Source organism: Centruroides sculpturatus, unplaced genomic scaffold (genome assembly GCF_000671375.1).
Source record: "Centruroides sculpturatus isolate CEXI.00-Female unplaced genomic scaffold, Cexi_2.0 scaffold481, whole genome shotgun sequence".
In the NCBI taxonomy this organism is placed as follows: domain Eukaryota; kingdom Metazoa; phylum Arthropoda; class Arachnida; order Scorpiones; family Buthidae; genus Centruroides; species Centruroides sculpturatus.
This window is the reverse complement of record NW_019384715.1, coordinates 540,037-566,465: the sequence shown is the minus strand read 5'-3', so window position 1 is coordinate 566,465 and position 26,429 is coordinate 540,037. Positions and strand designations below refer to the sequence as shown.

Below are 26,429 nucleotides of genomic sequence, written 5' to 3'. Positions count from 1 at the left end.
CGTTAAGAGGAGTCTTATTGTAATAATTAATTTATAAAATGTCTGTATTTTATTTTGATAAAAATTATTTTACGAAAGGATTTTAAAATGTTTTATCGGTCATTTCTGTTGGTGGTTTCTTCTATATAAAAATACTTCTTTATCAAGACATTTAAAACCATTACTTCATATTTCTGCTCGTGATCGCATGTGTTTGTCTATTCTTAATAGAATGTGCGTAAATTAATTCTGAAAACAGACGTTGAAACCACTGTTATATACTTTAAACTTGTCATTTAAATAGCTATGTCACAACAATATACGTTACTTTTGTTTTTGTGTATATTTAATAATTAAGTGTGATGAAGACACTTATGGTCTAATTTCTTTTGCATATTAACGACTGTATTGTTTTTTACTAAACAGATAATTTATTTGTGAATGTAAGAATATATGAAGTCAAAATTTACGAACATTTCTAACAATGTATGATGATGCATCAGAGAAAAGATATGTCGTTACTATTTATTGCATGTAATTAATGTTGACTTTGTCAAGAATTAAAAGAGAGACAGACTGTTAAATATTTTTTAATTGTAGCATCTCTCAATTACAATTTATTAAAATATAATAAGAAATTTATAAATAATTTTAAAATTTATTTAATTATATAATGTTATTTAATTTTTAACAATTTACAGAATTTATTTCTAACTTGTAAATTTGTGTGTACTTCTCATATGAAGTGCCAACAGTGACAAAAGTTATTAAATGTGCATAAATTCTTGCATACGATGAATATAGCATTAAACAATTCATTAAACTGTAATTACGAGTGAAGTAGAAAAAACGTTACGTCTTTCTTTAGTTTCTGGTTTCCTTCCAATTAATTATCTTATCAATCAATATTTCAAGCAGAAATGTGAAGAAAGAAATAATGTAACCTGCACCCAACAAGTATAAATGATTTGAAATGTCCTCGAATTTAACAGAACCGTCCGATTCCACTTCATTTTCATCTTCATCCAAATATAATCCTGCAGTTAAATTCATCTTTTTTTCGACAAGGGTTCTTGCAAGTTTATCTGGCAAGCCGCTCTGCTGAATAATATTCACCCTGAAATAAGCGACAGATTTTATAACTAGAAATTAAATAATAGAAATCAAATATACTTACATTCTGATAACTTCCCTGGTGTGATAAAAGAGTTGTGTGTTGATTTGGACAAAGAGGAAATTAGTAAACAAGATATCGGATGACAGATAAAGTTTAATTTCTTTTCCCCATTCTGTCTGTAGCATAGACAATGACCACTTTGAACTAATGAAGACGTAATTTCCTTCAATAAACTCTTCTTTAGGTATAATATACTCGTATAGTACACTCACGTCTTCATTTCTTTGTATGGAATTTGCTATTGAATTAATTTCATCGTCCTTTATTGATAGCAAATCCAGTCTCTAATAAATAAAATTGAACGTCGTTTAATTGTTACTCGATCTTTAGTAGCATAAATATTTAGGAAAAAACTTATCAAAGAAAGAACACAGCAGTAATTGTTAATGCAACTTTTATTATGCTACGAAATGCATTTCCGGCCTTGTGCTTCTCTTTACACCTTCATCATAAATGTACTTGATTAAAGTATAAATGCTGTAATTTACTATATTTAATTTTTTTTAATATGTGTATTATGCATTCAATGTGGTGTATACATCATTTATTGTTTAATTTAGTAGATCTGTAATATAGAAGAAAAGAAAGACAAAAGACCCCAAATGCATTTTCTCAAAATTATATCTGACGTATAGACATATTATATAGTGTGCATGCAAGTATGCAATAATATAAACATATATATGAATAAATTTTTATACTCTGTTCAACCATAAATGCTTCTAATATTCATTATGGGATCCTTCAGATCGACAGTGGGCCCTGTCGAGTGGTGAAAAAGTTCAACATCTTTTTTCAGAATGACAAGCTGACATTCATAATTACGTGAAATCAATGCTAAGTGTGTTCGTTTATTTATATAAAATGCATTCTAAAAAAACAACTACCACTCTCAAGTCACAAAAATTTACGTAGAAATTAACTGTTGAAAATATAATTTTCTTGAATTCTCGCTGTCCCGTTTTTAAAATAATTCATTGTTATACTGGTTTGTGGGATAGCGTAACATTACAAAGTATTTGTTACATGCTACTAACATAGTCTACTTTTGCTCTCAACAAGACAATTTCTACGGAAAATACCACACTTAAAATTAATGCATATTATATCATAACTTAATATATTGAATCAACTATATAGCCATAATGACAAAATACAAACCGAGTCAACATGAAAGATACGAGCTTCGGATGAATCAATAAATATTAACGGAATATATTTGTCTTTCTCCAATGCTAGAGCTAATTCTTTGAAGTTTTGAGGAATGGCTTCGGTTCCTGGATTCATCATAAAAGAAGGTAATATCCCCAAGTATCCGGAACTCAGAATAAAAATCATCATGATCCAGACACAAACCATTACACGAAATGTGTAGGAAGGAACTTGGTTGAAGTTCACTCCTGCGAATGTTTAAAAATGTCATATAAATTTTATATATAAAAAAATTTCTTATATATTTTATAACTAAAGTATTTTTATTCATGTACAGATAATTCGATTTATTTTATTTTATTTATTAAAATTCATTATTTTTGGCCTATTTTAATTTTTATTCTGTAGGGGAGAATGGTGCACAATAAGCCAATGAGGTTTACTTCAAATTTATGCCGTTTTGTAATACCATATTACCAGCATGATAACAGTCATAGTTTACTAATACACAGTTAATGTAATTTTTATGGGAATAGAAATTTTCACAGTAAGATCTTTTTCATTATAAGTCTTCAAAGAAAATGCTAATGTAATATTTTATAGCTGATTACTATATCACAGGAAACTGACTAGAACTTCAGTTTCATATGATATATCAGTTGAAATATGATTATTGAGCGTCTTTCCGCTAATACAAATGCTTCTCCAGTGTTACGGGATTAGACATATTTCACTATTTTATAGAGGTATGCTTACGTTACACAGTGAAACACAATTAACTGTACACAGTAAAACGTCTTACTGTGTACAATCTCTTTATAGAAATCCTTATTTCATCGAAGCAGTTTAGAGGTTTTCCTAAAGCTGCAGCCAGGAAATCAAACAGGAGTACCAGAAGGTGATTATGACTGACACTTCAGAAAAATAAAAAATCTGTAGCAAAAGCAACAACATAATAATCAAAAGACGTAAAGTGCTTCTAACAGAATCTTAATTAATAGGCCTAGTCCTGATAACAGCGGCACTGACGAGCTTACACAAAAATCAAACAGTGATTATTTTTCCAGAAGTTCCTGTTGCAGGGCAATCAGATTTCTTTGAAGAACTAGATCGTAGTCCTAAGGAAAGAGGCTGCGTTCTAGTAGAGTTTCTTGACAACATGTATTATATTGAAAAAATAAGTAAAGAGAAGGATGATAAAAAGGGATCTCGAAGTTTCTTTCTTGAAATTTGAAAAGTTTCTTTTATATCCTAGATTTGCATATTCTACAAGTATGAACATATTCGAGAGAAAAACGTTGCTACTCTGTTCCACGTCATTAACGATAAAAGATTAGAAAGATACACGAAATTTTTACTGGATTTTACAAAACAAAATATTTGTTCGATATGCTTAACTTCAAATAAGTCTGCTAGTCTCATCAGTGTGTACCATGTTCTGTCTATCAATATAAGTGGTTAAAACACAGTGAAAGATATTACCAGCTTTTATACTTTTTATTCTACAATAAATATGATTGTAATTATTACTCAGTTCTACTAATTTAATATTACTCCATGCACTTATGTACAGTAGACCCCCCTATAACACAGGTTTCTATAATGCGAATTCCTATAACGCGGCGAAAAAATTGCGACGGTATTCGTATAAAGACGCTAAAAGGGACTCGTAAAACGCGGTAAAACGTCATCGCCGACTCGTGTCGCGACAGGATTGGTCGAATCTGGACCAACAGTAGACGAGCAGCCGAACTACTTAAACGCTACAGAGAGTTTAGATGGGTAAGTTGAGTTTACTATCGTCTGTACAGTATTAACTTAATTAATTTTAACTTTATTATAATTATATATATACATTCCGCCGTCCAGCGCCACGCTACGAAGAGTTTAGGCGAGTAAGTTGAATTTACTCTCGTCTGTACAGTATGTAAATTAAATACCGTAAGTCTAATACAGTACTATAATTTTATACATTTCTTGTGAAAAAAACATTTCTTATTCAACGGCCATAAAAAATATTTATATTAATGATGTCTCCAAAGTTCAACGAATTTTTCGCAGAAAAATAAGTTATCAGAAATCGCGGCCATCGTTTGGTGAACTGCTCCGCTACAAAAACAAGCTTAAGCAATGGCGACGGCGAACGGTGCACACTCAGTAAGTAATCCTACAATTTTTTGTTTATAGCATAGTTTATACTGATTATTTTCAAAAAAAATTATACGTGTTTTGGAAATGTTGAGTCAAATTCTCTAGAATCAATTAATTTTATGGAAGAAACCTTTCAAACAGCCGTAGTCCGTAAACTGCACACGTGTCGGGCTGTGATTGGCTCATGTATTTAAGGATTTCTACAACGCAAAATTCGTAAAAAGCAGAACGTATCTATAGGGGGTATATCGTATAATAATTTTCAATAAACATTACAAAAATAAATATTATTTTCTTGTCACGAAGCATTAAATGATATAGCATTGTTATTATATTTGTAAAAAATAACAACTTATCAGAAAGAATTGTACGAAAAGCGAGGCGTTCGAAACCAGTAGTCTTACTGTATATAATATTAAATTGTCTCACCTTGTCTCAACAGAGAAAGCAAAACGAGCCAACAAATAGTAGACAATTTTGGGGGATCTTTACCATGGATCCGTGATTCTATTTTTTCAACTGCATATACACATAGAATGAAGAGAACCAACGTGATGCAAAGACATATCCATACCTATTAGATTTACGAAAAGCTTAACCAATGCAAACTTTTTATTTTACTATGATATATTAAGATATAATTTAACAAGTAAATTACCATTACGGCAAAAGGTTTGAAAAAGGTTTGAATTTTATTCAAGGGTTTTCCAGCTTTCAAAAGAAAAACAGTAGAAATATCTAAGGCGGGTGAGGTAGATATCATGTAGTTTCTTATTCGAACCTCTGTTGTCATGGATAGATGATCCTTGTATAAAAACACAACAATAAATATAATTGTTTGATATATATATATGTGAAAACATTTATTTTAAAATACTAACGTCTTGTCTAAACAAACCAGTTTCAATACATCTGTAAGAAATAATTACATTGATCAATTTGAAGTTAAAATATTTTTGATAAACAGAACAAATTACTTTAGCTTTAGTCCTGCACACAATAATCTCATATACTGCAGCTTAAATACAGTTTCTTTGTTACTCGACCCCTGAAAAATATAAAATTTTAACTTTATTTTATTTTTTAGTGTTGTAAAACGTTTTAAATAAGATAACAAAACTGACAGATTTTAATATATCAGTGAACATTTATTAATGTTTAATTCTCATATTAAAGAAATCTAAAAATGAATATTTTTATATTTTTAACTATTATAAAATTATCAAAAGCTGAATTTTAAGGGTAGAAATAGGTTACTATAAAAATTGTAAATGCTAATAACAAGTAAAATCGTTATTAAGTCCGATCATATTGGAGATAAACACGTCCCCATTATCTCAACATTTAACCACTAAAATTTAACGTTTAACAAAAATAATTTCCTATTTTTTTGCATTTCTCGACGTTTCAAAATGTCGTAAGTTCAAAAATGTATATATCTAGAAGTGGGCAAGTTTTGGCCAATCGTCATTCTTTTCTTTCTGTTATATATAACAGCCAGAAAAGTAGAAACGAACCTATAATAATTAATTACGACCAAAAATATTTGGTTTTGGAAAAAATTTGCAAAAGCAACTTAACTTTATTTTTAGTAGTTTTAAAGAGAAGAGTATGGTTATACAGAAATTTAAGTGTTCGTGCATCAGCAACGAATTTGATTTATTATACCAGTCGACCCCCCTATAACACGAGTTCCTATAGTTCGGATTTCTGTATCACGGCGAAAAAATTGCGACAGTATTCGTACAAACATGCTAAAAAAACTCCTATAATTGGTTAAACGTCATCGCCGACTCGTGTCGCGACAGGATTATACAAACCGTTGAGTTTAAACGAGCAGCGGACCTACCAAAAACCATTTATTATTTAACGTCCATAAAAATTATATTTATATTAATGATGTCTCCAATTTCAGCGAATTTTTCGCAAAAAAAAAATAATTTATCAGGAAGCACGCGAGCGCCATTCTATGACAATCTCCACGACGAAAACAAGCTTAAGCAACGGTGCACACTCGGTAAGTAATCCTACAATTTTTCGTTTATAGCATAGATTATATGGATTATTCCCGAAAAATTATACATATTTTGAAAATGTTAAGTCGAATTAGTCTAAAACCGATTAATTATATGGAAGAAACCTTTCAAACAGCCGTAGTCCGTAAACTGCATACGTGCCGGGCTGTGATTGGCTGGACTCCTAAAAGCTGGATTCATAAAAACAGGAACGTATCTACCGTGTTATAGGGGGGATCGACTGTACTGTGAATTTCAAATTACACAACATGATTTACAGACATTAACGCACATACAAAGGCATGTTAACATGTCTGAAGTTTTGTGCACAGAATGTATGAATGCTGCAAGAACTGCATGCATCAATTAATATGGTTTCTATTTGGAATACTGTACGCTTTAGACTTATGCTTTCAAATGAAGAATGACAGTTATTTTGCATATGGAACGACTTCATTATTCAATTTTTTGCAAGCATATATTTGGATCTAATTTGTAGTGAAAATAATGAAGAGATGGATAAATGGTTAAAAGTGTTCTTCATTTTTGCCTAAATATTCAAGCTGAAAATTTAAAATAAATAATTTATTTTATTAAAATTAATTGAAATCATTTACAAACATTTCAGAGAAGTTCCTTAAATAAAACATAATAATTGATAAAAATTGTTAGTAAAGTTTATTACCAAACCAAAGTAAACGTAAATTCGTTTTCCTTCGATATCGTCAATAGTATCGTTTCTTGTTACTGGATACTCCTTACAACCACTATATTTACACTATAAATAAAATTCATACAGAAATTTCAATATAAATCACATTAATGCGAAAAAATAAGATTAATTTAATTTATGTTTCATTATTAATAGCTCGTTCAGCAATGTCGATAATAAATACAAAGTGATTTTAAAGTCTCAGTCTATGTAAAAAGTAATAACTAATTAAGGTCATATGAAAGATACTGATTTAACAAGAAAGAATTGCTGTAGTTGTGTATGTTGTAGTACATGCACAGTGTACTTTGTGCGTTTAGTAACATTCTAACGTAATAACATGCTGTAGTACATTGTGAACATGCAGTAGTACCATGTATTAATAATAAATATAAGTCAATAAAGGCAAGGCACATGACAATTGTAGTATTTAAAAAAAACCGGTTAAACTTTGATTTATTAGAAAAATAAAAATTTCATTATATAGGTTGTACCACATGTGAGAAGCTGGGCCTACTGAAACTCAATAAAGAATACATGGAAGTTTACGACATTTTTTTCACATGAAATCTGTAGGGTGTATGTTGTGCCAAGATCTCTGAATATATCATATAGAACTTCATAAGGGCACAACATTGAAACTACATACTCCTAAAATATACTGTGTGCAATTTACCAAATAGTTAAATACAGATTTACTGCACGATTAAGATGAAAATCTTGAAACCAGTAAAACACTTAACCCCTGCATTTAGGGAATTAATGGTAATGAAAAAGAGGAGAGAGTATGCTTGCTTTTTTTAGTTAAGATACTGTAACACAACACATGTGCGATGTGCCTAAGGCAGGGATGTTCATCCTTCAGCCCGCGGGACGCACTGCGGCGCACTTAATATGGTTATGCGGCTCACTGCACCTTCAATTTTTAGATACATTTTCATTTTTTGGTAAAGTGTGTCAATAATACAGAATTTTTATAATTGTATATATTTGCTATTAAAATTTGATATTCATATTTTCAACGTTTTAAAAGCTTATATTTATATAAAGTACTCTGTGGCCCGCTAAATATACGTAAATTTCTAATTTGTCCCATAAGGCAAAAAGGTTGAACAACCACAGTCTAAGGGAAATGTCTTCCGGAAAGGGTATCTTTTTAAGATTAAGAGATCCCTATAAAGGCGTTACAGATGTGGAGAAACCCGAAAAACTCCACGTGGCCAGTATATCCTAGCAAGGAGTGATCCTAAGACCGAACTTCCCAGTGTTCCTAGAAAATGTTTGGCCACTGGAAAGCCGCTTGTGTTTGTGTTCAACAAATATCAATAAGGAGATGAAACGATTCAATTCTTCGCTTAAGACAGTTGAAAAAAATTGAGTCAAATTTTTTGAACATATTTTCATATACAATGAAACTAACTCAAAGATTATTTAAAAGCTCAAATCTCACCCGTTTGAGAGAATTACAGAGAACTTTGTGAATTGTAGATTACGTGCCAAAATTCATACTAGTCTACTGCAAACTCTGAGCATTACTTAGATTCGTACAAAGAAATACTTTGTGGAAATGATATGGCGAGCAAGAAAATTCTTTTTGTAAATTAGAAGAAACTCTATATAATACCCCAAAACTGGCTTAATTGTTATAAACTAATAAACAGTAGTTTCAGGTATTGTAAGTTTTCATGCAGTAGTGGCAGCAAACTAATCACCGATTCAATAAACGCATTGAGAGAATCGCTATATGTTAACTTCAAATTGAAAAAAGGCTCTGGCTCTCCGCTTTGAATGTAAAAAAATTCACTAATACATTTACAGCAAAGACATCATCATGGAAACAAATTATAAGCCATTGGAATCGATACTGACAAAACAACTACAACTGCTTTTCCACAACTACAGAAATTGCTTTTTAATCTGTTTTAATATTTGCGTAAGATAATTTGAAAACAGGGTAAGGATGTACTGTACACATTTCAAATGATGTTATTCGCTGCTGTATTAATGACCCTTTAGATATGGAAGAGGTCCAATCGTTTGAAGTCGTTTTTGATTTATTTTTCCCAGTGATAAGTTTGTTAAAGTTTTTTTGGCAGCTGTCAATAATAGTAAAGAGTTATAGAAGAAAAAGCATGCAATTTTCGATAGTAGGCTTACGATAATCGAAAAATTCCTTAGAGTTTGCGCAAGTATTGGAATTATAGAAAAAGTATTAAATTACACTAATATTTGCCATTTAAAACAGAACGTATAGTAGTTCCTAGTACAGTAGCGCGTCGATTATCCGAAAGTCAATCATCCGAAACGTCAATTATCCGAAAGAATTCCAGTCGGCAAATTTAAATTTTTTGCCAGTGCTGTGGCGCTGCAATCTTTGGCTATGTCTTGGGCTACTCAAATATTTTACGTTTTTAATACTAAATTAACTTCTGAAGTATAATTTTTAATTGTTTTTATATTTTTCAATATATTTTTTTTGTTCGTACAAAATAAAAAAAACTAATTTTTAACGATACAATAATCTTCGTTAGGCTTAACATCGACGAAAATTCAACGCAAAGCGACACGCAACGGAGAAAAATTTCAACATGGGATAAATTAATATATTTTTTCGTATATAATCGGTTAACCGAAATATCGATCTTCGGAACAACCCCAGTCTTCAATTGATTCGAATAATCGACGCTCTACTGTACTTTAAATAACAAATTTTTAAAACTATTTTATCAACGTCATCTACGAGTCAATTTATCTCTACATTGTGCCAGACAGATTTCACGTTTGCATGGAACGATTCGTGACGTTGAAGCCTACGTACAAAGGATGTTTTCTTTGCCAGCCAAATATTGAAACTGAATCCAAAATTCTCTTACCTAATAGTAGTCACAGATATATTTCAATTTTCAGGAGCCCAGAATTGTGTTACCGCTGACAGTTCTTCAGGACACTTTAATATAAAAACATTAGAATATCTGATTTCTCTGGCAGTAATCTTTGATTTCAAGCACATTGCATAATAGATGTACTAAAATCAGATAACAATATACAATATCAGTCAGAAGCGTCTTACAACTTTACAAATAATTGGAAAATTTAACATATTACGTGAAGCACGCATTATCCCAAATCGAATGGATTCGCTGAACGGTATGTATAAATAGTAAAGCTAATTTCGAGATGTGACATGGAACAGATAGATATATACTTTTGAATTAAAGGAATATTGCTCGCAGAAAACGTCTATTGCATTCATAAATTAACATTTTTTTGTGTTAATTTTTTTTATTGTATCTATCACTTCTTCATTTTGTAAGAAAAGAAATCAAGTGTAAAGAGAGGGTGTTCAGTAGTTGCTTGAGCATAAGGAACGAATAGAAATAAAAAAGATTAAAAGCGTGTTTTGCTGTGACTCAAGTTTTTACTACATTTTTCAGTAAATAACTAAGGGATCACACTGTTAATAAGTAACAGTGTGTGATCTGTTATAACAATGCCTACATTAAATGCAGGAGCGCTGCTAGTACTGTATTAATTTGTAGGATGTAAAAGTGAAACAATAAAAATTCTATAACAATTGTAGTAAAGATAATTCAAGTTGACACACTGCAGAAAAAACATTGAGTAAACTAATGTAATTATCTTGCAATTCTGTCTGAAAAAAGGGAAGCAATATCAGTGATCAATTTTATGTATATGTAACTATTGTAAATAAAGTAAATGTTTCTTTGTCACGTTTAAAACGAAAAAGCTTTTATACATTTTGATATTTTACAACTATTTTTTCTCTATGTTTCGAATATATGAAAAAGTATATTTGTTGTGTTTTAAAATTACTATTAAATCTTCAGTAAATTTGATTATTTTAAGTAAATTATTTTGTTCTCTCACAATTTTTTAGGTTGATTCGTTTTGTAACACAAAAAAACCTTACTGAATGTTAATTTTAATTATTTCAAGATATTATTACAGTTAAATATTTATAAAAATATGAATTTTTAACTACTTACAAGTTCAATATAATCAGGAGTTACTGAAAAGGTATTCCAGTATTGTTGATTAGCGGTGAAAAGTTGATTCATTTCGTTTGTGTAGAAAAAAGTCAACGAAGAAGAAATGAAAAAGTTATCTTTTTCACGAAATATCTCCACAAAATATCCATTTTGGAAAAGCGAGTCAAGGAATTCAACTGAAAAATATAGTAATAGTTTATATAATATATTTTTTAAATAATATAAAATACCAATAATTATTAATAATTGTCATATAAAAACATCTTGTAACATTAAGTGTAGCTCATTCTAATATAGCTTACATAAATCTGCCCAACCAATTTAAGTCGTACAAAATGAGCGAAGATAAATAATACACTTAATTAATGAATTATTGTCTGACAGTTAAAACACTACGATAAACTACTTAGATATAGCTCGACGACTTGATAAACAAAAGATTTTTTAATGTATCAAACGAGAAATGTGTAATTAATAATTTGATTTTCACTCCAAACGTAAGTTTATTGTACTGTTTATATTTAAATAATTTTATTGTTCAAATCTGTAATTTATTTGTAACTTTCTATTGTACACTTTAATTTGTAACGACTATATAACAACTAAACAGAGACGTTACGAGTTGAAAATTATTATTTCGGCAACCAGAACAGTGCTTTTTTCAGCAATGTTTGGATGGACGAGATAATAATTTTGTTCTTTTTGGTAATATTGATATTTTCAATACAATTTGGCAGCTTTCACCTTTAAAATATAGCTGGAAAGTTTGAAAATTTATTATATTTTTCGTTAAAAAACTAAAATTACTTTTTATTAATATATTGTTTAATATTAATTGTTTAAAAAAACGAAGAGTAAGAATGATTTAAGTTTGATTCACTAAACAACATTCTATTTATTACTGTATGATATTGAACACTTACCATCTACTTTCTCATCTCCAATAAGGTACAACAATATGTAAGACAGTTTTAAGGGTAGAACCATGCTTTCAACTGTATTAAAAGAAAGACAATATTGCAATAATTATTTGTAAGAACATTTATAAACTATACATGAATAATAAAATATTGTTTTGTATATTATTTTTATAAGCAAATACTTTTTATTATTATAAAGAAGAATTGATTTTTTTCTAAATTCGTAATTAAAGAAATTTCCAGGCCCTATTATTGTGTAGTTATAAGAATATGTCTTACAGCTACAGAAGTTAAAACATATATTGTTACTGATTAAAATTACATTAAGAGAATCAAAGTTTTTCACGTTTAATATACTTACATTTCATTACAAAATGATTTATTTGACTCATTTTGCTTGTATTTTTAACTTGTAAGAGTTTCTTGTATAAAATAATTCTGGTAAATTGTAGCAACTACAATGATTTTATATAACAGGACACAAACTTCAGATGAAATTAAACAAACAGCTAGTCTAATACAATTGTTTAAGTACAATGTCATCAAATGACAAGCAAATATGTATGTACGTAATCAAATTAATAATGTATTCAATTTTATATAAAACGACATATGACATTTGTTCGCTTGCTTTTAAACTTGAAATTGCCAAGAACTCGGTTTTTTTACAACTTATGATAAAAATTTAATGTATCTAAATGTAATCTTAATGTTTCAATTTTCTTAATTAATATGTGAACAGGTAATGTCATTAGAAATTACCTGTTCAAGAGTCAAATGGTCAAAAATAAAGTAACCAGAAATACATAAAAATTGATTGCTGAAGATATAAGTGGTTCCTCACCTTCGAGTTTGCCTTTTTGTGTGTCTGTGCATGTGTCACATCTATTCCTTTGGATGCAGCTTAAAACTGTCTTCTGCCTCGAAGAGATGAAAATATTTGCCTGTAGTGAAGGGCATTGTATAACGAACGATAAGAACTATTGAAGCAATGGATCACTTTAGAATGCATTTTACTTCTTACAAACCGATTTTAATCTTTGTTGGAAATATTTTAGTTATTTGTGTTTACTTGTTATAATAACTCTTAGTCTTGCAGTTATAGCGCTTATGTGTTTTTAATTATAATGAATTTTTTTTATTATTATGCGTGAGTACGAAGAATCACTTCTGGAATGATTGGTTCTCTCAATCCTTATTTATTCTCTTACCTCAAGTTTCCCTACGAAACTATCAAAGAAAAGATTTCTGTGATCCAGAATATTACAGCTCGTGTCCGAAATACTCTGTAAGAACATACAATAATGGTTTATAAGCCTGCTCTTTTTTATGTTTCTTAAGTGAAATTGTAAGATTGAGTACACTAATATTCTATAATAAATTGATAATCGCTCTTATCGATGTTGTTTACTGTAAGTAGCTTTTTAGTCTCCGTCTTTACGTGATTAGTAACATCACTGGTATAATCCTTGGAAAGTTGAACACACTCATCAGTTCAAGTCATATCTGCTTTAATTCCATTGAGTTATTAATTTATAAGATAACTATTTGTTTTGATTTATAAGCTGAAACAATACAACAACTACTGTTTTTAAAGTATGTTTCAATATATTCAAGCAACTATTTATTGTGACATCGTAACAATGCCAGGCAACAACTTCTAATAATATTTGTAATTTATCTAATTTAAAATATATGCTCTCCACGCAGTAGCCTAGCAAGGGGGTGCAATGGGGTGTATCATGCACCGCATGCCACCCTCAGAGAGGCGCCCAAATGGTCTTCAAGACAAACTATATGTATATCTGGAGGGGGAGGGGGCACCAATAAAGTGTCGTGCCCCAGGCCCCAGTTATGTTCACTACGCCACTGTCTCTACTTCAAATTAGTAGCTTGCCCCTGTACATTATACTTTTCTTCTAAGAGTCGTGTTGTTCATCTAACATCTTTCAGGTTGAAGTTTTTGAATTTAAATAACGTGACTTCTGGTTTTCACTTGAGTTCGCAAACAGTTAATATTAATATAACGTTAGAATCTACTTTTAATCAAATTCAGGAGCAAAAAAAAACAAAACTAAGAACTTAAGAACTTCGAAAAAAAAGGCCAGTCATAAAAATTCATAATTTATACGTCTATTTGAATATAAAGAATAGAAAACACGACGGCATGTTCAGGGCTCGTTTTACTACCCTCCAAAGGGAAATGTCAGGGGAAAAGAAGTAGAAATCTAACATAAAACTGAGAGTAAACACGTTAAAGTAGGCCGAGTAATGGAATCACAAGCTCGAAATGGGTCCTATGGGCAAAGACAAAGAAGGAATAGAAAAAAGTTACATCTGTTAAAAAAAGAAAGTCCACATACTATGTCGAGTTGATCTTCAGAAAAAGATAGAGATTTTGAACTCATACCGCCTTTCAAAATCAATGGAACACCGGAAAATTTATCAACCGATACACGATCATAAAAAACACTTTATTCATACTTTAGTACAAGATTTAAGAAGAATATGATTAAACAAAGTATAGTTAAAGCTTTTAGGAATCACTGGACATGAAATAAAAATTTATTGAAGGTTCGATACTCGATTCAGTATGAGGCCCTTATAATTGTCCTACCCCTTCTGTGTAGTATACGAACAAATAACTTAACCGTTCGAAGGCAGGATATAATAGGATAGCTCAGCTAAACAAAAAGCCTTGCAAAGCAGAAATTACAAAGTCCAGAAAACAAAGTACTGAACACAAAGTAATTAAAGAACAAAGTGTTAGAGTTCCTGACACTACCTGACACCAGCAAGCACACGTTTACTGTTCTAATTCGTAACTAGATTATTTTTGGAATTTAGGAGGGGACGTACGTTTCGTGAGTGAAACGATGGAGTTATTACTTAATAATTATAATTAAAGTAACCAGACAAACTCAACATGTATACAAATTTTAATTTATTGACACAATTAACAAGAATATATAAATGGAACTTAAACAAAAATTTAGATTAACGTCCTAAACCCCAAAACATTCTTACCTACACGTCAAAATGGAAATTATTATCAAATGTAATATAATACTGTATTGGCCATGAATTAAAAACAGAGGGTGTTATTGAGGAAATTTTTCATAGGGTACGTCAGGTTAGGTTAGGTTAGGTCACTCTAACACTTTGGTAAAGAATAAAGAGGTCAACGATGAAACAACCAAAAGGTGATTAAAAATATCTCTTGAGCACAAAAGAGTTCCTATTTTCCCGAGTTCGGCATTTTGGTGTCTACGTGTGTGTTGCCTCTCTCCCTTTGCACACAATTTAAAACTATCTGCACCTAGATGAGATGAGAATGTTTGCCGTTGAACTATGTAGTGAAAGACTAAATAGACATTTTCTAGGAACCGTAAAAACTGTTTGGCAAGGGATTACATGACACTGAATTTAATAACATTCAGACCAATTTGTAATGTCACAGTGTTTTTTTTGCAGGTAGATAGATAGATATATGCAAACCTGTGTCAAGAAATATGTTAGTTATATTTGTAATGTTGTAGTAATACCTGTTACCAATAACAAATGTATTTTTATTATTATACTCGAATTAGTGAATCACTTCTACATTGTTCTCTCTGATTCCTCTGGCTTCTTACTCCACATAAGACTGCGCGCTCAAGAAAGAAAGGGTTCTTGTGTTACAACACATTATTGGTAATGTCAAACAACTGAGTCATTTCACGTGATCGGTCTGTCACCTCATTTAATATTATTTGTTATTTGGTTGTTTGTCTGTCTATCCGTCCTTTTTAAGTTTTAAGAACAGTGTTAGATAAATGACAGATGAGACTAACTTCGGAAATCTGAGGGTCTAGAGACCCTGTATATAGAAACTTTCTGTCTATAGAAGAAGGTGACATAATTTTAATTTAAAATTTTTCACTGAATAGAGTTGAATAAATCAGTGATTTACAAACTGTGGTACCCATATCCTACGCGTACACAAAGTGATACTTGGTGGTATGCCAAATTTCGTTAATACTGTATTCTATATTATATTATAGGGGGTACAACTTATTTTCGTCTAAGGGGTACGTGACCAAAAATGTTTGGAGACAATTTACATAGATGACAGCATGACTCAGTTGTCACCAGGAAAAGCGTGATGGGCAGGGGCAAGACATTACTGATTTGAAATGTTAAATATATTTGAAATTAAATAAATATATAATATTACAAAAAAATTGACTAATTGCTCTTTGTTATACAATTAAATGTAAACAATTATAAGTAGTAATTTAATACTTACAAATTATTTCAATTTATAAAATTGTTTACAGACCTGAAATCTAGAAACTTCTATGATCAAGCAAAGCAGAAATAAAATCTACGTAAAGTGAAAAAAGACAGATGGGTAATTATATGTTACAGTTCATTAACAAGTAAAAATTTATGAGTACTTTCAATTAATGTTTTTAATTGGATATCTGTTGCATGTCATTTGCAATTAAAATAATAACGAAGTTCATTAGTAGTTGCATGATAATATCAATTTTTTTTTTTATGTGTTTGAGAATTAATGTATCTTAAACCTTCGTTAGTCATATGAATTAAAGGCATATCTTGAGTCATGTGATGTCTCAGAGAGACAGGTTTGAAAATTAGGTTAGGTTAGTTAATTACTGTTAAAAGAGTGACAGACTACACCTGGCACCATTCTCTCATTAAATATCAATAAACTGCTAAATTTTTATGACTCTATAACAGAAGCTCTATTCTCCGTTAGAACTGGGTCAAATATAAACCTAAATGCTATGATTTGAATTTGAAAAGCTTTATAACTTTAAAAAATTGTAATAAAGGCATGCATTTGGTAAAATTGAGTTTATAATGTGACAAATATTATTTGCATAATGTATCCTAATTAAGGTATATACGTCATTAATTAATTGTCAAATTTTCTTACTACGTATGTATTAATGATTTGACGTCACTGTGCAGTTTTCTAGCAAAATACCTCGATTTAATATAGAGACCACATAATCGAAAACCTTAATTTCAGTAGTCTAATTGTTTACTGAATGACAAAAGGTTCATTCTACGTATATAGAATAGTTTGTAAAAAAAGTCGAACAATAAACGTTTAAGCTTAGAAATAATTTATTTAGATGGAGATAATAATGTCATTCAACTTTTTCTTATAGCATCTTCATCTTCTTAAAATGGTTTTACACTTAAAGTAAGATCCTGTATTATTGTTTGTTTATCGATTTATTTAGTTTATTGAATAAATGATATACAAACAACTACTAATTATAAAGGCTCATAATTTATATTTTATTACTGATCAGTACTGCTATTAATTAGTAAAATATACAAACAACTAATAATTATACACGTTCCTAATTTATAATTTTTTTTCACACAAACGTTCTTCATTAAGCTTAAGTTTATTTTATGCAAAACAGAAAATACTCCATTCCGTAATTATCTATTTTGTAATAAATGTCAAATTGCAAATTTATTTCAATCGACTATTTGTGTAACCTTTTCATTTCATACACATGACAATCAGTACTTTTGTGAAATTCAACAAGTGTAAAATGATGATTAAATGTACTTTAATTTTAAATATGGCTGACTATTTTTCATAATTAAAACTATATGCAGAGGGCACTAAAAAATCTTCATCCTTTACCATGTCTTATCACTAGGGACAGCAGCCTTTTGTGAGAATACGAACAAGGGTTAGCCCTCTAATCGTTAACTCGTGAGACCCGCTCCCTTTGTAGGTGGATAGATGGCTTACTCGTGATTAAGAGTGTCTTACGTATAAAAGTATAAATGGTAATGACTAATAAAATCTTCATTAAGTTTAACTCCTCTCGAGAGATGACACACGACCCTTCTCTATTTCTCTATACCCTAACCCTTTCACAAAATTTAATAGCAATCAATTTTTGCACTGCTGTAAGACGTATTAATCACGTGACTGATGCAAATGGATTACATATTGAACAAATGTTGTGAATAAAAACCTTCCTTTTGCATGTTTCCACTTTGTGTTTCTTGTTCTATATCCGCCATTTTTCACCTAGTGGTAAAAATTCGAACTAAATATTTTTTGCGTTTTCCTGTTCCCAATGATCCATATACCTTATACACCAAGTTTCAACAAAACACGTCTACGAGAACAGGCTCTAGACAGGTCTGAGTAGTGCAACATTAATTACAACCACCCTGTACTTTTTAAAAAAATTTATCTGTTTTGCTTAATCTATATCTGTATATAAAAATGGACGTGTGTGTCCCTATATTTCACTTTTCCGCAAAAACTGCACATCGCACGTGAATGGTGTTTGTATATGGTGGTCGCCCCAAGTCTCCATTCGTGCATAGGGGTGGTTGCGTCTCGATAGCTATAAGGGTGCAGGAGATATGAGGCTGAAAGTGGTTGAAAGTAGCTTTCTATTTTGAATGTTTTGTTCGAATTTGTTCGAATTAAATTCGAACATAAAATTCGAATATTGGTTCGATTATAGAACTTTATAGAATTTTATGTTCGAATTAAATTCGAACATAAAATTCGAATATTGGTTCGATTATAGAACGATTGTAAACGTTTCAGAAACGTTGAAAGTAGTTCGTTTGACTTGACCTGAACAGGGGACGTTCAGAAATAGAATCGGGACTAGATCTCTAATCAGAAATGGGGGACCAAATTCTTGCATTCTGTGAAAACGGGTAAGATTGGCTATAATGTAATTATCTTAATCTTCACTATCGTTACTTTTTAAAAACCCAGCGAAGCGGGTCCTTGCAGCTAGTAATAATATAAAAATTATTTTTTAAAATAAAAACTCATAACAGTCTGGAAAGTTATACAAATTATTACTTGATCATTTTCTTTAACCGATGTACTTAAATGCCTACAAACAAACAGCAAAGCACTTAAAATATGAAATATTATTCTAGAATAAAATACAACGAAATTATAAACAATAATGTAATTTTTTTCTAAGAAAATAAATAATAATGTGTTTCACCATTTTCATAGCATGATTCTAAAAGTTGAAGGAACAAATAATGTATAAGAAATGTTCACAGAAATGCATAAATATAGAAAATGTATAAATACATACATTTACTATATATATATATATATATATATATATTTAGTTCATAGAGTATACGTATCATCAATAGTAGAAGTTTGTTTGTCTAGAACATTCGGGTTCACATTGCCAGTTTGCGACATGTTTACTCAAAACCAATCGGTTGGTAAAGTGGAGTTTAAACAGTTTTCTGAACGTGTATAACACCTGGTGGCTTCCATACAGAATATTTACTAGACAGTGTACTGTACCTTCAAACTTGCGTTTTTTCGAACATTTTAAAAAAATTTTATTTCATCGTTGACGGATTCTACTCCGAGTAGCTAACAAAATAAATCAATTTACGTATAAATTTTATCCGTGCCAGCAAAATTTTCAAAATATTACATGCCTAAAATGCAATCTTTTGAAACCGTGTTATTTTAGTTTCATTGATTCATTAACATAAGGTCTGTTTCTATTTCAACACTTGGTGGTATTTCATCTTTATTTAGTTTAATGAAATAGAAACACATCTTGTGTTAGTCTTAAAATTGGTAAATTGGTTTTTGGCGCAAAATATAGCGATCCAATACACGTTATTTTTAAGAATAAATTAGGAATATGCCAGTCAGGAAGTCACATCTTGATAACATATTTAATTGTTTTGCTAAGCATCTCTGGACGACATCGAGAAATTTACAATAACAAGATGATTCTACTTATTCAGATCAATGGAAATATTTTAGGTGTAGTTTACAATGTGTCATTTATGAACCAGCGAACGAAACCTTTATTTTTACAAAAATTTCTCTAACTCAGTATTTGAAATTTTTTCACTTTGAATGATTCGAGTTACTACATTCTATTGTATTAATTTTATAATGGTTATGTGTGTATTTATATAGCCTATATATATATATATATACAACTATTATAAGTTATTATTTTAAATTTTAAGTATTATACTGTAAAAATACTCACAAGCTGCATAAGAGACTTCGAATAACTGAAAGGTATTTCAATGTAGTGAACTTTAACACTAACAAATTGATTTTCTCTATGACAACCGATGTACTTGTTGTTATAGAGTTAACACTTACGTTTAATTTTAACTAATCGAAATTCTTAAATTATAATGTACAATTTTAACTATATTTTATTTTACACTTTTGATTAAGATTAAAAAGGCTCTTTTCTCGTTTAAACAACAAACTCTAACGTTAAACATATGCTTGTTTTCTTATTTAAAATTTCATAAATTTATAACCTTCAAATTTTAATCTAAATTATTAATTCATTATCGATCAAAGTTTTTGACAGTTATTCCTTTAAATATACAATATCATAGTAATTCACAGGGTAGAAGAAGTTAACAATTTGGATCACTCTCTAGATTTTATTAATCACTATTTGCTGCTTACTTTGTAGAACACTTATCAATGGATCAATTGGTAAATCTAGTGAGCCTTTTTCACGGATTTGTGCCTGACCAGTAGGATGATTTGGTAGAGTTTTCTGTGTTTTCTTTACGTATCTAACATCCATACTGGAGCCAGAATCCCAAAGAACGTTGTTTTTGTAACCATCTCATTGTCAGATTGTATGTGTTGCATTTTTGTATTCAGTCGATCTAATTAAATTTAATCCCTTAAAAAACTACTTGGGAATTTTTAAGATTGTAACTTTAGCTAGAATTTGCCTGTAACTTTGAAAATTTTACGGAACTTGTGTGAATATTGCATTAATATTCTTTTTCGTCTTTTATTGGTATTCTATTTCTGTATACAGAATTGCATGTCAGCACACCATAGTATTTACTTGCCTACCTGTAAAAAGAATCAGAACCGAACAAACATAGATAAAGCCATTAATTAACTTTAGAAGGGTTTTAGGACAATAAACTTGTAGAAATTTTGAACTTCTTGCACTCGCTGGACAAAAAGCTAAGGTTGTGTAATCGAAAAAATTGATTTTTTAATAATTATTCTAGTTCAATATTGTTTATCATTTAAACAGACTGTTTATTGTCGTAAATTATGCAAATCGACTATTTACGTATTGATTAAACAAAAATAAATGAATGTAATTTCTGCAGAAATCAATGTTATTTGTCATTCAAACAATCACTTATTTTTGTTTACTTGGTTAATTTTAAGTTATAATTTTATATGAACAATAACTTGTTTAATTAACATAAATTTAAACTTTATGTTAGAAAATACATAATACTTATTTTCAGTAATTATTGTAAAGAATGGAAAATCACTTCTATTTCAAATAATTCGTTTAAAATGAACTAAGTATTTATAGTTACTCATTTGACGAAATTATATAAATACGCAGCAGTAAATGATATTTTTATTGTTGTCGTTCATTACTCTTACTAAATAATTATAACTGTGCAACACGTGCTACGTCAGACATTCATTATTGATACGAAAAGTATTGCAGGATATTCAGTAAAAATTTACAAATACGTAACGTGTTTAAAATGTATCATTTAGATCAGAGTTTTTTAACCTGTGGGTTGTGACCCTCAGAGGGTCGCAAAGCCATATACGGGGGTCGCGGGTAAAATAAAAAGACATGTTTTTGGTAGGTCCTGCCCTACAATAAAAAAACTACAATTTCAGTGAGAAAGCTGTGCCTGTTTATTATACAGTAAAATTGGTTTTTTGATCGATATTTAAATCTCAACAGAAAGAAAATTAAACACGTAGTTTTTAAAATCACTGACATAGTTTTAATATGGCCCTGGGTGTCGCCAGAATTTTTTAACTTGAAAAGGGGTCGCGTATTCAAGAAGGTTGAAAAACACTGATTTATATAATCCAAACTCAGAATCTGTATGCTAAATTTCGTGCATTTTTGCGACAGAGGATAGCAAACATTTATCATATAGTAGGATTATATCCTAAGTCTGGTTTTGGAAGCAAGGAAACAGTTTGTAAAAACAATGTGAGGCTTCGGAAAAAGTCCGAATCCCTAATAATAAGTGTTTAAAATTATTTTATCCTACAAAGTGATTTTGTAAAATGAGCATGGCAGGAAAAACGCATAAATCATGAAAACAATGGCAAATCGAGCGTTTTAGGTTAGTATCATCTTAAGTTATGGCAACGCGAAACTTGTCTAGGGGATGCCTTCCGGAAGGTTTTTTTTTATGAGGAACTGGCCCCTATTTAAGTGTTACAGGCGTGGATAAAACTCGGAAAACTCTACGTATCCAGCCAAATAAAAAATATAAGATTTCAAAGAGTTCCTCTATCCATTTCTGCTTGGAGAATGAAATTGCGATTGCAGTTATCTATGCAATGTCTTCCAAAATTTTAGTCAGTTTATTCCAGTTTTTCATGAATTTCCAGGAGAAACGTAACCAGAATAGGACCAAAACGTTGGCAAATTCAAAATAACAGGCGAACGAATAATGAACGGTCGTTGCGCAATGGCACGCATCCTAAATGTCAAAACTTGTTATAAAAATTAGAGCAATGGATCAATAAAATAATCTGTGCTCGAATCGGCTCCAGCTCTAGGGAAGAAAACCCATTGCGCTTGACACTAACTGGGATAGGGGAGATCCTTGTATTTTGGGACACTTTTCTTTATACGTTCATAATTAAGTTCAATTTGATTTTTAGCTATGACTATTGAATACTTCTATTAGTAATTGATAACATCATCTCATTTGGTGCAACACGTGACCATATGCTATTTTATTTATGAGAAAATGTCAAATAATTATTTACAGCTATTTGTTCCAAGGTACAATCATGGATTGTACTTCGAGACACCGATGTTTGCACCTTGGGACACGAACCAATCCTAACGTTTTTATAAATCTTAACTTCTGCTAGATGAAAAAAGGATAGTTTATCCAAGTCTTTTTCTTTATAACAATATTAGCTCCTTCAGTTAAGAAAAATGTTTCTTATGGTGGAAATGCAGGTAAGTATAAAGCTTAAATGTTCTTGTTGAATTTTCTAATTGTAGCCGTATTATTTGTTAAATAGGTAACTGTTCTGTAAAGGGCATTTAAATGATTGAAAACAAAAGCTAATCCCATTTTTGTATTAAGAAAATCAATAGTCATTACAAATATAGGTCAAAAACATTACTACTTACTAATTTTTCTTTAGAATTAATACCATGTTTCTGAGAGTAATTTTCAAAAAAGGTGCAATCTTCATGCACCCAGAATCGACAGGTAAATAATTAAATCCTATCTGCTGTGCTCTTGGTAGTAAAATAATTTTCACCGTACCCCACACAATTATTTTTCTCTTGAACTTCTTCACATGAATTTTCACTCTAAGTTCACAGAAGTTTCATCTTCAAAGCTACTAACTTCAACTTTTTTCTTCTTAAAAACTCACTTTTTAACAGATTCAGCATTTTTATTAACTTCATTGTTTTTCCTTCGCGGCCAACAGAAACATAACAAAAGTAAACAAAATAACATTAAATAAATAGTTGAGAAAAGCAATGCCTTGTACCTTGGGACATTTCCAAGGTACAAAAAATTCACTTCCCAAGGTACAATTTTCTCTTGTTTATAACAAAGTATGGTTATAATTTTTGACTTACAGAAATCCAATGTCATTTATTTAAATAAATACTTACGAATGTAGCTATAAACTAACTTTACCTTAATTAAATTACTCACCTCAAAATATTTCGATTAAAACTAAGATCCGAATGAATTGCAAAAAAAAACAAACACCTATAAAAATCACAAGATGTGTCACAGCGGTGAAACGAGTCAAAATGGCCGACTTTACGTCATGCCTTCTGAATGTTGTAATGAAATACCTCTGAATGTTGTAATGAAATACCTACTAGATATAACTACTTACTACTTCTCAATGTATTATTTGTCAAATAACGAAGTTGTCCCAAAGTACAAGATGCCCGAAGGTACAATAATCTCCCCTAATTTGACATCGTCCTTAAGTCCAAATCAATTGGTATTTTAATTATATTTTATTTACTTATTGTTTGAAATAGTTCTACAAAATTGTAATTTGTTAATACTAAATTACCATAAATTTTATTTTTTTCTCTTCTAGTCAATACCGAGATTGAGGACGAAGTTTTAAACGAGAAAACGTGTATATCGAACGTTCAGCGCCTTTTCCCTGTAAGCCTAGAAGTTTGACAATGGTGTTTGAATAGCCAGGGGAATCATGCTCGACATTCCAAACACCACTATCACACATTTAGGCTTACAGAGATGTAGCGCTGAACGTCTGATATACATGTTTCACGTTTAAAACTTCGGTTTCAACCTTGCTAATAATTGGGTCCTGAAAAACGATATGCTTAACCAGCCGAAAACTTTAGATTAATTAATAAATATTCTGTACACTAAAGTTATTATTAAGATATCGAACTAAAAATGTTACGTAATTAATGAAAAATTACTTTATCCTATCAAGAAATTTAATTTAAATGTATTAAATAAAAATAAATGTAAGAAATTAATTAACTTCACAATAAACATTATTTTAAAATCATTATAAAATATTTATAATTGTCAATAAAAGTTTTTTGAGAATATTTTTAGTCAAAACTTATTTCACATTCAATATGAACTTTATAATGTTTTTCCCAAGCAAATGTTACATTGCATATATTGCAATGGTAAGAAGGATTGACTAATGAATTGTGTATTGTTTAGTCATTTTCTAAAGCATTATAGTAGCAAAACACTTGAAAATAATGCAATTAAATGGGTATAGATCTGGCTTTATACGATGAGCATCCTGGTAAGCTTCAGTTTGAAATTGACTATTACACACAAGACAAAATGTATGGTCTGTATTCAAAATGAGTAAGAAGATTCTGATTTAAATGATTTTGTTCTTTGAAAATGACGATTTCTGCTAATAAAATTGCTGGGAAATACATTTGAATAAGTCGTTGTATTGTTACTCCCTTTCATTCTGGAAAAGAAAGTTTGACAGAATAGTCCATCGTTGTTTACTATCTTCCTGAAATGTATTATGCATTGACAATCTAATATCAATTTTTCAGGAAACGATTTATTACATATTTTACATTCGTAGGTTGTTTCTTCACGGTAAACTTTATGCCAATGAATAAAACACGATGCGTTCTCGAAAAGTCTATTAAATATACTGCCCTCTCAGGGTTTTTCTTTCGTGTGGATTCTGAGATGTCTATTGAAATTGCTTAAATGAGCAAAACGTTTATTACATGTTTCACATTTGTATGGTTTTTCTCCCGTGTGGGTTCAAAAATAACTATTCAACGTGGCAGAATGAGCAAAAAATTTATTACATGTCATGCATTTGTATGGTTTTTCTCCTGTATGAATTCTTATATGATTGTTCAGATAATCCAATCGAGCAAAACATTTATTACATGTTACGCATTTGTATGGTTTTTCTCCCGTGTGGGTTCTGATATGACGATTCAAATTGGTCCATTGAGCAAAAGATTTTTTACATGTTTCACATATGTACGGTTTTTCTCCTGTGTGGACTCTGATATGATGAATTAAATTCTGATCACTAGTGAACGACTTATCACAAAGCTTGCACTCGTAGTTCATTGTTCTATCTACGTATATCAACACTTACAATGGAAACACTACATTTTAGAGCTATTAATTTATATTGCAATTTTTCTTAAATTACAGTTAATAACTACACATACTGATAGAAAATTCACATGATTTAGCATACAACTTATCATGTTGACAATTCCTTATATCAAAATATATTTTTCAAGTATATACATATAATTATCCTTATATTCAATAGTTTACTTTTATTTGCATATAAAAGTGAATTTCAAAATAGACACACATTATGTTTTAGTACAATGGGGACAAAAGTCACTTTACCACAGATAGAGTTTGCTATTGTGAAGAAAAGAACGAAAGTCATTTAAAAATAATGTTATCTTTAATGTTTAGGTTAAAAAATCTTTAAGAGGTGTACATTAAAATGTGGAAAAAACTAATAAAATAATTAAAAGTAAAAAACGTAATTCATTTTTACATGGAGAAGTGCCTTTTGGTCCACTGTATATACTCTCAAACTGCTGCAATGTCGACTCTTACCGAAATTACTGAAATAGGAAATTTGTTCTTAAATCTATGTCGTTTCACAGTTTTGTTTCCAGTGCCATTTATTATGTATTAAACCATTTTGATAACTAAATTAGCATATTCACAAATTTTGGCTTATTTGTTGGGGCTAAAAAGTTC

At 30.2% G+C, this 26,429-nt stretch overlaps 1 protein-coding gene across 1 annotated transcript; it reads right to left on the bottom strand.

The window, feature by feature from the left end:
- Window positions 1-762: 762 nt before the first annotated feature.
- On the bottom strand, window positions 763-25,769 carry LOC111627914. The gene is made up of 11 exons (XM_023371595.1): window positions 25,496-25,769; window positions 12,120-12,191; window positions 11,194-11,372; window positions 7,160-7,252; window positions 5,437-5,507; window positions 5,341-5,371; window positions 5,118-5,264; window positions 4,889-5,033; window positions 2,318-2,556; window positions 1,157-1,440; window positions 763-1,096 (listed from the first exon to the last, which is right to left on the bottom strand). Exons 1-11 carry the CDS (start codon window positions 25,767-25,769, stop codon window positions 844-846), a joined length of 1,788 nt encoding a protein of 595 aa, XP_023227363.1. The 3' UTR covers window positions 763-843.
- Between the last annotated feature and the right edge of the window lie 660 nt (window positions 25,770-26,429).

Bases quoted from the DNA above. Each gene is read 5' to 3' on its own strand.
- LOC111627914 (XM_023371595.1), bottom strand. From the start codon at position 25,769: ATGAACTACGAGTGCAAGCTTTGTGATAAGTCGTTCACTAGTGATCAG. The intron at 5,508-7,159 runs GTAATAAACTTT...TATATTTTTCAG, and splicing joins TTTACGTTTACTTTGGTTTG to GGGTCGAGTAACAAAGAAAC. The intron at 2,557-4,888 runs GTGAGACAATTT...AAACATTCGCAG, and splicing joins GCTTTCTCTGTTGAGACAAG to GAGTGAACTTCAACCAAGTT.